General features: G+C 36.5%; 1 protein-coding gene across 13 annotated transcripts in view; it reads left to right on the top strand.

Annotated features, from left to right (window-relative positions):
• The window catches only part of LOC127874917 (ral GTPase-activating protein subunit alpha-1-like), a 153,022-nt gene that overhangs the window by 96,279 nt on the left and 42,187 nt on the right, over window positions 1–14,556 (top strand). For all 13 annotated transcript variants that reach the window (XR_008047174.1, XR_008047173.1, XM_052419604.1 and 10 more), the window contains 7 exons: window positions 918–976; window positions 3,944–4,055; window positions 5,094–5,204; window positions 8,628–8,807; window positions 9,638–9,898; window positions 11,069–11,218; window positions 12,064–12,117. Coding sequence is in view for 11 of the 13 variants with exons in the window: in XM_052419604.1 (XP_052275564.1) it covers window positions 918–976; window positions 3,944–4,055; window positions 5,094–5,204; window positions 8,628–8,807; window positions 9,638–9,898; window positions 11,069–11,218; window positions 12,064–12,117 (927 nt within the window). In the remaining 2 variants the exon portion in view is untranslated. The remainder of the gene's footprint in view (window positions 1–917; window positions 977–3,943; window positions 4,056–5,093; window positions 5,205–8,627; window positions 8,808–9,637; window positions 9,899–11,068; window positions 11,219–12,063; window positions 12,118–14,556) is intronic.

Below are 14,556 nucleotides of genomic sequence, written 5' to 3' on the forward strand. Positions count from 1 at the left end.
ACTTGCACAGTGTCTTTATCTAAATGATGAGTCAAACCCTATTGAAAATGAGCAATATTGGAGTTATAAGTCCAGAATTATCTCTCCTTGAATTTGAGAAAAAAATGAAAATTAAGTTTTTTTTATGTGATAAAGTCCATAATTTTCATCCAATTCTTGGCAAACTTGCACAGTGTCTTTGTATCAATGAGGACTCAAACACTTTTTTGAAAAGAGCAATATCCAGCAATAAGTCCAGATTGACTTCCCCTTGAATATGAGAAAATTTTGAAATCCCGCTTGTTTACGCAAATAATTACACAGTTTTCATCCAATTATTTCCAAATTTGCACAGTATCTTTATATCAATGAGGACTTGAACCCTATTGAATATGAGCAGTATCGGAGAAATACGTAGGTACACAATAATCTCCCCTCGAATTTGAGAAAATTCTCCTTGTTTGCGCGATTAAGTACACAGTTTCCATCTTATTCTTTCCAAACTTGCACAGTGTTTATAGCAGAAGAGCGATTCAGGCCCACATGGGCCTCTTGTGTTTCAGTTTTCCATTATGATCGAGATGGCATTTATTATTTATTTTATCATTAGTATGCCTTCTTTTTAAAACGGCATCATATAGCAGTCATACTGTATATCTGTGCTAAACATCCTGTATCAACAATAGTTTTGCTATAATACCAATCTCCCTACTTCAAAGTTAATGTTCATACTTAGCTGTCAAAGGTCAAATTTGTACCGTAAAAATCTGGTCTAAGCTATAACTATGAATTTATTGGTTGATTTTGAAATATCTGGCCACAAATGTCAACCATCACAGGACAACATCTTTCTTGTAAAGGGTGCATCCTGTTTAGAGGGGTTCCACAGTATACTTAGAACATGACAAAAACCTAACAAATGTACTGCTTTTTTTCAGGAGCGTGTTGTTAACCTGCTGTTGAAAGCTGGAAAACGGGAGCCAGCTGGTCTGGCAAGGTGGGAACCAGTCACTTCCTGTTGGCATCACAGACCATTTGCCATACATAGTTCAGTTATAAGCTACCATTTAGCTTGATTGATGTGTAGATTCATTGAGAGAGTCTATGATGATCTTTATCATAGGGATAACATTAAGAATTTATTTTGTAATCTGAAAATGATCCCATGCCACTGCTCTAGGCATCCAAGTCACAAAAGCCTATTGCAAAAGAAACATACGTTCAGGGTTCGACATTAACTTTTTTTACAGCCAGACCATCGGACCAGCTCCTTTAAAATGTACTAGCCCGAATATGATGTCTACTAGACCATAAATGACATAACAAATAAACACAATTGTGTCGTGTAACTGTTTAATCAATTATTTATCAGTAAATAATTAGTGAACACAAGAAAGTCATTTTGATGCAAAGAGTAAAAAATATAATAAAACTATTTAACAACATAAATTGTTTGTTATAATTTCACTGTTTATCACCAGTTAAATAAATGATGTCTGTACAGCAGGTGACATTTATTCAAGGTCATCAAATTCTGGTCTCCTTGACCGCTGTGCTCCATGCAACCACAGCTCCAAGGCCCTTTTTCCAGCATAATCTGTGTCAGTTTTACCGTCGGATTCTTCTTTATTAACTTATTTGTCGGATGAAAATCCAATCTTGAACAAGGCCATTCTTTAAATAACATTCTCTCGTCTGCTACGCCAAAATGTTTACATTGATGATACCGATTGTCAATAGAAGTCGTAAAAACATGATGTCAAGTTCTAAGACACTTCAGAAAATCATTAATATTCATGACAACTTGACCAATGGAAACAAGCAATTTCTGCGGGAAGCTCTCCTTCGCGTCTAAAAATAGCGATGAATCATGTGAATTCTCCGCGTTTATTTATATACGCTAGTTTTGTTCTGATGTAAATAACGGATACGAGAGTTATTTTACACATTAAGAGAAAAAGGTTTTCGGTTAGGTATAGTTATATGAATCAGTATAGATTTGTTATGTACGACCAGTCGGACAAGCTAGCCCACAGTTTTACTAGCCCGACCACCGATCTTACTAGACAATGTCTGTCGGACGTGCCTTAGTGTAGAACCCTGACGTTGTATAATATTTGGAACTCGTATTCAGCTCACCTGAGCAAAATGTGCTCATTGTGAGCTTTTGTGATCGCCTTTTGTCCGTCCTGCGGCGTCAACATTTGCATTGTTAATACTCTAGAGGCCACATATTTTGTCCAATCTTCATGAAATTGGGTCAGAAGATTTGTGCCAATTATATCTTGGACGAGTTCAAAAATGGTTCCGGTTGGTTGAAAAACATGGCTGCCATGGGGTGGGGCATTTTTCCTTATTTGGCTTTAGTAAAACCTTGATAACACTCTAGAGGCCACATTTATTGTCAGATCAATATAAAACTTTGTCAGAAGATTTGCCCCAATGATATCTTGGATGAGTTCAAAAAGGGTTCCTGTTGGTTGAAAAACATTGCCACCAGGGGGCGGTGTATTTTTATGCCCCCAGAACATAGGTTCTGGGGGCATATTAAAATCGCACCGTCCGTTAGTTAGTCAGTTAGTCAGTCAGTCAGTCAGTTAGTCCGTCCGGATTAGTTTCCGCTCAATAAGTCAAGCAATTGTCATCAGATCTTCACCAAACTTCATGAAAATGTGTAAGGCAATAACACCTAGGTCAAGTTCGATAATAGGCCAAATTGACCCAGACACTCTTGAGTTACGGCCCCTGAATCATCGTAAAATTTGTTTTTTCTTGTTTCCGCTCAATTACTCCAGCAATTGTCATCAGATCTTCACTAAACTTCATGAAAATGTGTAAGGCAATAACATCTAGGTCAAGTTTGATAATCGGCCGAATTCACCCAGACACTGCTGAGTTACAACCCTTGAATCACCATAAAATTGGGTTTTATCTGGTTTCAGCTCAATAACTTGAGCAATTGTCATAGGATGTTTGCCACACTTCATAAAAATGTGTAAGGCAATAACATCTAGGTTAAGATCGATAATCGGCCAAATTCCACCAGACACTCCTGAGTTACGGCCCTTGAATCATCAAAAAATTGTGTTTTTTCTCGTTTCCGCTCAATAACTCGAGCAAATTTCATAGGATCTCTGCCACACTTCATGAAAATGTGTAAGGTCATAAGATCTAGTTCAAGTTTGATAATCAGCTAAATTGACTAGGACACTCCTGAGTTACGGCCCTTGAATCATCGAAAAATTGAGTTTTTTTCCTTATGTTATGAAGTTGTGCATGTTGGATTGTTATTGTCCTATATCAAAACTGAACTTTTTTATGCCCCCGGTAGGGTGGCATATAGCAGTCGCACTGTCCGTCTGTCTGTCCGTCGCACTTTTGGGTTTAGGTTTCGAAAAATGCTCATAACTTCTATGTCGCTTCAGATTTAACCTTCATATTTGGTATGCATGTGTATATGGACAAGGCCTTTCCATACACACACAAATTTTGACCCCTTTGACCTTCAACTTGAACTTAGGGTCCGCGTTTAGGTTTCAAAATCTGCGTTTAGGTTTCGAAAAAGCGTTTTTTGGGGGCATATGTCTACCGATGGAGACAGCTCTTGTTCCTTGGCTATTGTAAAAACTTATTAAAACTCTATAAGTCACATGCATTGTCAATGAAATTTGGTCATTTGTTCTAATGATATCTTTGATAAGTTTGAAAATGGATCTAATCTTCTGAAAAACATGGCTTCCAGGGGGCACGGAATTTATCCTTATATTGCAATAGTAAAACCTTGTTTGCACTCTAAAAGTTACGTTTATATTTCACTCAAGTGAAACTTGGTCAGAATGTTTGTTTTGATGATATTTTGGGCTGCACAGAACTGGTCAGTTCCTTTGTATATCAGGTGAGCGACTTTGGACCATTCAGGCCCTGTTGTCGTGTACTTAACTAATCAAATTCCTTATCAATTCAGATGTATAGCCATCAACAGCCTGGGTATATTTCTGTATGAGGAGATATCGCACGGGACACGAAACCATGTCAAGTTTGCAGAGGCTGTCAATGTGTTGCTGGCAACATTAGGGGTAAGCCACTTATTATGTCCCTAATCCTTAAGAAACTGCATTTTTTAGCTCTGCTGATTTTGGAGAAACCCCGAGGTATTGTCATAGACAGCTTTTCCATGTAGTCCGCCGTCCGCGTCGTGATTAAACCTTAACAATTTGTTAACCTTTTGAACATTGCCTCTAACATCAAAGTGCTTCCACCTACAACTTTGAAACTTCATATGTACATGCACCTTGATGAGTTCTACACGCCACACCAATTTTTGGGTCACTAGGTCAAGGGTCAAGGTCACTTTTACCTCTAAATTTTTTTTATAGAAATAAATTCTGACAAGCATTCATTTTGTCAAAACTGCACCCGCAGCCGAGCATTGGCACCCATTATGCGGTGCTTTTGTTAATTATAGCTCCTGCAACAAGGTAGAGATGTGTACACGGAATTAAATTGTCCATTGGACGTTCAAAGTTGCAAACTTGTCCAAATAAATACTCCTTAATTTCTTACTGTTCAACTTCAGAAGATATTTTGTCATCATTACAAACTGTAGTTCAAGTTTAATTTTGAATTATTCTGGATAAATTATGAAATATTGATTGTTGAAACATTGTAAAGAACAGCTTAACTTTTATCATCTTCAACTCGCTGAAGTCAATTTCTGTATATTTTCCCGATATCTCAGTTTGAAAAAAAATCCCTGACTTTATTCCTTCTTAATTAATATAAATGAATACATTCATACTGAAATCCCATTTAACTTGTAAAGCCAAGAAGTTTGGTGTCCAGACATGTATTTTTACACATGTTTAATCTGGTTATCTTGAAATGTTAATCCCTATGTTAATACCTGTACTCATATTTGTTAAACTAAACAATCATGAAATATTAAATCTGATTATGCATTCCTGGAATCTTTAGAATAAGAAACTTCAATTGCATATAATGTAAATATTAACTTGATTTCACTACTCTTTTACTTTTGTTGCTAATGCATATTTGTTTGTGCCACTATTGAAAATAGTTACTGATCTTTTAATCCTGGTTGGCCTCTTTGTTAGTGTAAGGACCGCCAGGTGGCCAAGACAGCGACAGACATGCTGGCCCTGCTGGCAGACCATGTGGACAAGTTCCTGGAGTTCCATCCAGGCCTGCCCAAGAAAATTGTACAGGTGAGTGTCAGTACAAACATGCACACTGGCCGTTTTCCTACACCAAACTTGCTGTTACTCTGATTATTTGAAGGTTTATTTGTATGTCACTGAGGACTCCTAAAATCTGCGTTCATGCTAGTAAAATTGATCTATCATGTTTATATATTTTTAGCTCACCTGAGCACAACGTGCTCATGGTGAGCTTTTGGGATCGCCTTTTGTCTGTCGTGTGTCGTCAACATTTTGCCTTGTGAACACTCTAGAGGCCACATTTCTTGTCCGATCTTCATGAAACTTGGTCAGAACACATGTCCCAATGATACCTCGACCGAGTTCGAAACTGGGTCATGCTGAGTCAATAACTAGGTTAAAAAAAACAAAAAAACTTGTGAACACTGTAAAAGTCACATTTGATGCCCAATCTTCATGTAACTTTGTCAAAATGTTTTTCTTAATGATATGTTGGTTGAGTTCAAAAATGGTTCCGGTCTGTTGAAAAACATGGCCGCCCCGTGGGGCGGGGCAGTTTTGCTTATATGGCTATAGAGAAACCTTGTGAACACTCTAGAAGTCACAATTTTTTATGTATCCTCATGCAACTTGGTCAAAACTTTGGTTTTATTAATATTTCGGACGAGTTTGAAAATGGTCTAGATTGGTGAAAAAACATGGCAGCCAAGGGGCGGGGCAGTTTTCTCTATTTGTTTATAGTGAAAACATGTGAACACTCTAGAAGTCACATTTTTGGTCTAATCTTCATGACATTTGGTCAGAACATTTGCTTCCTGGATACAACGGTTGAGTTTGAAAATGCTTTGGATCGGTAAAAATACTTCGCCGCCGGGGGGGGGGGGGGGAGTCATTTTCCTTATATTTACATAGTAAAAAAAGCTTGTTAACACTCTAGGTGTCACATTTGTAGTCCAATGTTTATGAAACTTGGTCAGAATGTAAGATATCTCAGCTGAGTTTAAAATGGTTCTGGTCCTTTGAAAAACATGGCCACCAGGGGGCGGGGAAGTTTTCCTTATATGGTTATAGTAAAACCTTGTTAACACTCTAGAAACCACATTTATAGTCCAATCTTCATGGAACTTGGTCCGAAGATTTGTTCTAATGATAGCTCGGCTGAATTTGAATATGGTTCCAGTCCGTTGAAAAACATGGTTGACAGGGGGCGGGGCAGTTTTCCTTATATGGATATAGTAAAACCTTGTAAACGCTCTAGAAGTCTCATTTATAGTCCAATCTTCATGGAACTTGGTCAGAAGATTTGTTCTAATAATAGCTCAGCTGAGTTCGAAAATGGTTACAGTTTGTTGAAAAACATGGCCGCCAGGGATGTTGCAGTTTTCATAATATGACTATATTTAAACCATTTTTAACACTCTCGTTGTAATGAAGATGTTGGTGCACAATGATGATTATGATGATTATGATGATTATGATGATTATGATGATGATGATGATGATGATGATGATGATGATGATGATGATGATGATGATGATGATGATACTGATAATGGATTCAGACACATTAACTACAACCCAAATATTAAATTATAATTATTGTATTACTCAAATAAATTATTGCCACGACTTCAGATTGTTATCTTTATCTGGTGGTAAAACCAATAAAACTACAAGAATTGTTACATATGAATGTTATTTGTCCTTCCATTCCCTTATCCTACTCCCTCTTATACCTGTGCTTGCAGTCTTCCAGTGCAAAAGTGTTGATTGATGACTTTTTAAATAGCCATTTGTGTAACACTCCTTGGAAATTGGCCCCAATTAACTGGGCACTCCTAAGACCTTTGATTGATGTCAGATGAACTATATTCATAAGATTACAATTTGAAAGGTTTTAGACCTACAGTTTTTAGTCAGTCAGTATTTTGTGTGTGCTTATCAAAGATTTGTGATGTTAACAGGTTTTATTGTTGTTTCAATTGGAAATATCATTGCACGGTGAGTCTGAATTGTTCCAGTTGTTTAAAAACACTATAATGTCAAATATGTTAACAATTTGGTAGTAAAAAAACACAATATTATATCACATCTTTTAAGAAGCACAAACAACTATTTGGGTAAAAAGAAAAGTTGTTTTGGCAGTTGTTTTTGCAAAAATTATGTATTTATGCTACAGATTTTTTGTGCATTTAAATTACTAATAGTTGTTTTGATATGGTAATTTTTCCAATGTCTTGTGTGTGTTTACTTCTATATTTGCACACATTTGTAACTATGAGATAGGTCAAGTGATGTTTTGTACCTTAAAAGAAGACCAATTATGAACTTCTAGTACATATTCTCATACTCATTTACTTCTTTATAACCGACTTTGATATATGATAAAATTTAACATATTGTATTTAATTTGGCAAAATCTATATCATAAACACTAAATATATTGATAAAATACAGTTGTTTTCGGTATCTAAAGCTGTTCTTGTAAAACATGTTGTAACTAGTCATCCCCTATAACATCAAAAGATGCTGAGATGCTTATCTCATGATCTCAAAGCTGGACAACAATTTGTGAAAAAAGTACAGCATATTACTTTTATCCAAACCATAGCTTTGTTGCAACAGATCTATTAAAAAAAAAATTAAACACACACACAAAATTACTTATAACGCATATATGTATGTATCTGCCGAAGCAACAAACCCTTTCCTTTCACAAAACAACGTTAACAACCCTTGCTTAACATCAAAGTACTCAGGTGAGTGACCAAGGGCCACCATGGCCTTCTTGTTTTGATAATGCATCATTATGCATTTGAAGTCACCATCTTGCCATCTTATAACAATAATTGTGTGATAGTGTTTAACTCTTTACCTCTCAGTTACACATTTCAACTTGTTTGTAGTCTCATAAAAGGTTTATTTAAAGACCGGCTGTATTGCCAACTCTAATATACTGATAAACAGCAAACAGCATGAAACCTGAAGAGCCTATGAGTTGCATGCAGGCTGTTCTGGTTTTATGCTGGTTGCATATAGCCATTTTCACTGCTTCTAAATATGTTTTTGATAATGCAGATTATCAATTGAAAGTCATTATTTTCTTATATTATTATCTTATAATTTGGTGATAACTTTTTATGAGTGAAGCCTCCTTATAAAACAGGTTTAAATGTATGTGCTTAAGTGTCGTCCTAGATTAGTGTGTAGCCTGTGCAGTCCACACAGGCTTATCAGGGACAGCACTTTCTCTCTTAAGTGGATTTTTGTTTAGAAGAGACTTCCTTTTAACTAAAAATTATACAAAAGCAGAAAGATTCGTCCCAGATTAGCCAGTGCAGACTACAGTCTGCACAGGCTAATCTGGGATAACACTTTGTGCACATGGATTAAGCCCAGTTTTCCCAGAACAAGGCTCATTTAATGCAACCAACTGGAAACTCATACTAATTGTTCTCCATCCACCATAAGGTTCTCAGCAGTACGGTCTGTGTGCTGGTACCTGCAAATGGTCAGATCCAGTCAGAGGAGGAGAGGAGGCTCATGGTTGCCATGGTGATGTGTGTGGGTGACTGGTGCCTCAAGATACCCATGCACTGCCTGCTGGAGACATCGGAGTTTGACAAGGGCTGCCTCAATACTGTGTTCCAGGTACTTGGGGTGGGGGGATGCTTTGTTTGGTAATGTTGTATTTAGCAATTTTATTTTGCAGCCTGGTTTGATAATTGCAGAATTTTTTTCTTGATTTCGGGAAATGTTCATCTCATCTATTTTTAGGAATAATTATAACAATTATCAACAGATAAATTCAGTTTTATTAAATGCAATTTGTAAAAATATTTTGCAAGTTGGGCAAAAGAATGCCCTAATTGGTGAATATCAGTAAAAATTAGATATCTAAATGTACAGCAAGTGTGGAAATCCGCTGTAAGCCATTGAAAATTCAGCGTTATTTAGAAGAAAAAACTACCGATTTTACAAGTGGGAACTTTTTTCTTAGAAACGGGAAAACATATCCATACTTCCTGTTGGGAATTGAATGCTAACATTAATGAAAACTATTAGAAAATAACTGCAAATTTCTTCTGGAACATACCCCCCAAGCAGTATTTAAAGATCATGGTAGAAATGTTATTTTCTAACCCTGCTTTTGCTACAATGTATGTAACATATAGTATTTATATATTTTATTCACTTCCCTATTTCTAGATTTAAGAATAAGGATATGACGAAATGCTCTTTGGCCATGCTGCTAATGTAACGTAGCAAGAATGTTTGTTATTTTCAATATTTTGTAGTATTTCAAAGAAAAGAAGCGCCCTAATATTCCTGCAATTTAGAATGTTCATCCAGTAAGTGAATTATTTTAACATAAAAAATTATAAAAACAAAAACAAAAATATATAATATTCTTGGCTTACTATTAACTTGTAATAGCTAATATTCAGTGTGATTGAAAAATAATAAATGATTTGTTGCAGATGTTGAATGTGGTAGTAAGTGGTCATAGCAACACAACTCTAGAGACTGCCAGCAGGTGTGTGGGTGATCTCTGGAACGACCCTGAATATCAAAACCTGCGCAAGGCCTCACAACCGGGCGGGGTAGGAATGACGCCTTCCAACTCTTCTGGCAGCATAGTGGTCATAGACCGAGGCAAGAAAGGGACTGCATCGCCCTCATCAGCAGAGAATAGTCAGACTACAAACAGCAGTGATCCCGTGGTCCTGGTGGGGAGATTGGTATGTGGCATTGCCATTCAAGGATATGGATAAAGATATGGAATGAGCCTTTATCTGGGAAAACAGGACTTAGTTAGTTTAAACCTATTTATTTAAGCTCGATTGCATAGAAAGCCTAAGGCTTGTTTGAAACGCTATTGAATCCGTTTCCTGGGACTAGAACCAGTACTTGGTGTCTATGGGGGAGAACTAAAGAACGCTCTCACAGTGGGGATCAAACCCTTGACCTCCCGATCGCTTGGCGGACACCATATCCACTAAGCCACGGCTACCTTTTAGGACTTAATGCATGTGCATAGACATAAAAGGGGGAAGTGTTTTTCCTGATTAGTGTGGACTGCACAGGCTAATCTGGTACGACAATTTACACACATGCATTAAGCCCTGTTTTCCCAGAGCTAGGCTCAAATATATTGGATCTTGCATGAAATAGTCAGTAGTCAGTGCAATAAAGATAGGTATGTCTTGATAAAGAGTTATCATGATAATGGGTCACATTATTTATCTTGACTCTGTGACAGCATTGGTTTTCTTGTGCTGTACTATATACTTTGCATAAACTTGTTTTAACAACCTGGTGTTCTTTGTTTTCTCTAGGTTTATTCATGAACAAATGGTTATAGATGAAGCAATATGTTATAGAAACTATTTCGCAAGAGTGCTTTTAAACCTGTAAGCTAATAATGACACTCAGTGGTATGGATAGAACTGGTACATGTTGTATTGCATTAACCCTTTCCCTCTCAGAAGTAAAGCAAAAATATCTATGTGCAACCAGCATAAAACCAGAACTGCCTGCGAGTTACTTGCATTCTGTTCAGTTTTATGATGTTTGCTGCTCATCAGTAACTAAGGGTTAGAAATGTAGCCTTTAAAACTTCACTTTAGTTGGAAAAGTCATACATTTAATTTGATTTTCTTAGGTACTACAAAGTCATGAAAGTGCATATCCTAGTGGTTGAAGGTTAAAGGGACCGAAACTGGGCTTAATGCATGTGCATAATGTGTCATCCAAAATTAGCCTTGTGCAGTTTGGGAAGGCTAATCGGGGACAACACTCCGCTTTTATGGTATTTTTCTGTTAAAGGATGTCCCTTCTTAGCAAAATCCAATTTAGACAGAAAGTGTTGTCCCTCATTAGTCTGTGCAATAAATAATTTTTCCCAATAGATGATGAATCTGCTAGTGAACCACCTGAGCCACTTCCCGATGGGTGTTGGAGCCTCGCGGCTGGTGGGCTCTGTCTCTGAGTACCACGACATGCCGGACTTGAATGTCGATAACCTCAAAGTGGACCTGTTTGCTGCCCCTAATATACAGGTACACTGCATACTACTGAGGTGATTCAGAATGTTTTTTTACTTATTAGCTCAAATGTGTGCATCCAAAGCTCATGGTACATGGAGATTTTTTAGGATACCGTGTATTCCGTTGTAAATCCTTTGACATATTTAAACAAAACTAATCAGGAATGATCCGTGGGTGAACCTTTTTTAAAGCTGCTCAAATCATTGCATAAAATTACGTAGGTCAACAGAGCTCAAAATAGATTTTAAAAGGAAAACCTTAAAAAATCTTCTACGAAACCACAAGTATAATTGGTTAAAAATTAGGGGTTATTCACTGCGTTTATTCAAATCATGCTCCTGGGAACTAAAATGGTCATGCTCCAGGTAACACAGGATTCATATGGACTTTATAGCTTTAAAATAACTTTTAACAAATTTCTGTTGATAGAAAAAGCCCCGATGTGTCATTTATGGCATATAACATCATTTGATGGTCCTCGTGAATTTATATTGGGAACATTTAAATCTTCCAAGATATTCAAATCATGTTACCGTACTTGAATCAGAATTCTCCTCACCCAGTGTAACATGTTACGCCATTATGTCACTTCTCTCACATGGAATTTTACTAAAACCACTATTCACTTAAAAGGAATCAACTCTTATAATTAGTATCAACTATAATTACACTTCAAGGGTTCTTAATTGTAAAAGATTAGCATTTTCATATCTTATTCTAAGGTTCATTACAAAAAAACTTGTTATATTTTATTAAAACTCTCCTACTCATCTGCATGCACTGAAATCAATCTTTAAAATTTAAATTACTGTCATACCTGTTTGCTAGTTTTCATTGCTATCATTGATTTATTTCAGTTTTTCGTGCTTAATCAAAGAACCCTCATATCTTTCGTTGAACTACCTGCTTTGGTAAGTAAAACCTTTTTGTGTAAAAAACCCAATTTACATTTCCTGGTATTTAGTGAAACAATATTTTTTTATACATGGTTAGTAAATAATTGCCATCTGGAATGTGTGAGTAAATTGCTGTATTGTTTTGCACTTGTCAGTTTGTCAGTTGAAGAGATAAAACATTACATTTTTCCCAAAGACAATGAACAGATTATCACGTTGACATTATTTTTCATGCAAATTTGATTATAAGCTATTAGATATATTTATTGCCTGTAGTTGGGAGATGCCATACCTACCTATTTCAAATCACATCTTGTTTGATATTGTTTTACGACTGCATGATAGAACAGCACATTAGTTCAGTTAACTAGTTTAATGACGTTATTTCAATATAATTATTTTGCCTCCCAATAAACATCACTTAAATGAAATCGAATGTACACGTATGAAGTAGAGATGCGTCCCTTCTATATCGGACCGAACGGTGGACCCATAACGATCTTGGGAGAAGATTGGCTGGCCCCGGCACAGCGATGCGATTGGATGTCAGCCACCGGAGTTGAGGAGCCCGCCAGGAGCCGGTGGATATTAACTGGAAATAAAATAACTTGCCGGCAGTATCATAGAACAAACAATTTGTGAGGAGGTTGCCGGGCCCCAGCACCAATATGTGCTTGGATGTACATTGACTGGAAATATAGATTTTTCCGGCAGAATCATATAACCAAAAAACCTTAATCCGTATTTCCGTAAGATATGGTAATAAATCGAATCTGTGCATCGACCGACCAGTCACGATGTTTTTCAGGGTGCAGTGGGTGGGGTTTTTTGCAATCTAAACACCAGCATAGGCAATTTACAAAATGTGGAATGACGTCATATCACGTGGTACGGAAACTGCGTAATTCTATTGTACTAACGATCTCGACCGATGCAATCCGTACATAATCGTATCTATGGAAACAAGTAAACAAAAATCGGTTCCGCGAAAATAAATATTATTAATTTATATTCAGAAATTAATAAGTCTTATTTTACGACTGCACGATAGAACAACACATTAGTTCAGTTTACTAGTTTAATGACATTATTTCAATATAATTATTTTGCCTCTTAATAAACATCACACAAATGAAATCGAATGTACACGTATGAAGTATTCACTAACGATCAATATGCAAGTAAGAGAGTGGGATATAATGGCCGCAGCGTTAAACAGAAACAGCCAAAAATTATGCATACCAGAGGTGGATGAGTACACGTTAAATTACCGATGTGAAGTAACGCCGCTATAGTAGAAACACCGCCTACCCAAAATAAAAATGTTCTTGCTCATCAAGCGACCGGGCCAGGAAAATCAATTCACTTGATTGGGCTAGACCTAGCTCTACCAGTCGCTTGGTACACACCACTTTTTATACCAATGGTCACTTGACCATTAACACAATACCTTTTCACACTTTTTATACCAATGGTCACTTGACCATTAACACAATACCTTTACACACTTTGTATACCAATGGTCACTTGACCATTAACACAATACCTTTAGACACTCTTTACACCAATGGTCACTTGACCATTAACACAATACCTTTAGACACTCTTTACACCAATGGTCACTTGACCATTACTTTTAAATCAGACATTTAATGCCAATAATGGCTTAACCAGCGATTACACACTTTTTAACTCGGACATTGAATACGATTTGACACATACAAGTTTTTCCCCTACAGTATTGCTACTATTTTTTAAGCTTAACCTTTTTTATCTCCGCCAAAAAAAATTCAAGGGGGTTATAGTAATTGGTCCTGTCTGTCCGTCCGTCCGTCCGTCCGTCCGGCTGAAACTTTTTCCAGAGCATAACTCCAAATCTATTCAATGGATTTACTTTAAACTTAGAATATAAACAGATGGCTACTAGGAGAAGTGCAGTGACCAAGAACCACAACTCTATCTACCTTAGTTTTTTAATTATCTCCCCTTTTATATAATTTTAAAGTAAATTTTTGTCTGGAACATAAATCTATATCTATTGAAGGGATTTACTTGAAACTTTAAATATAAACAGATGGCAACTAAGAGAAGTGCAGTGACCAAGAATCCTAACTCTATCTACCTTAGTTTTTGAATTATCTCCCCTTGTATATAATTTAAAGTAATTTTTTGTCAGGAGCATAACTCTTAATCTACTGAAGCGATTTACTTGAAACTTGAAATATAAACAGATGGCAAGTAGGAAAAGTGCAGTGACTAAGAACCATAACTCTATCTACCTTAGTTTTTGAATGATATCCCCTTAATTATAACTTTCAAGGAAATTTTGTCCGGAGCATAACTCTAAATCTACTGAAGGGATTTACTTAAAACTTGAAATATAAACATATGGCAACTAGGAGAAGTGCAGTGACCAAGAACCATAACTCTATCTACCTTAGTTTTTGAATTATC

Source organism: Dreissena polymorpha, chromosome 3 (assembly GCF_020536995.1).
Source record: "Dreissena polymorpha isolate Duluth1 chromosome 3, UMN_Dpol_1.0, whole genome shotgun sequence".
Classification (NCBI taxonomy): domain Eukaryota; kingdom Metazoa; phylum Mollusca; class Bivalvia; order Myida; family Dreissenidae; genus Dreissena; species Dreissena polymorpha.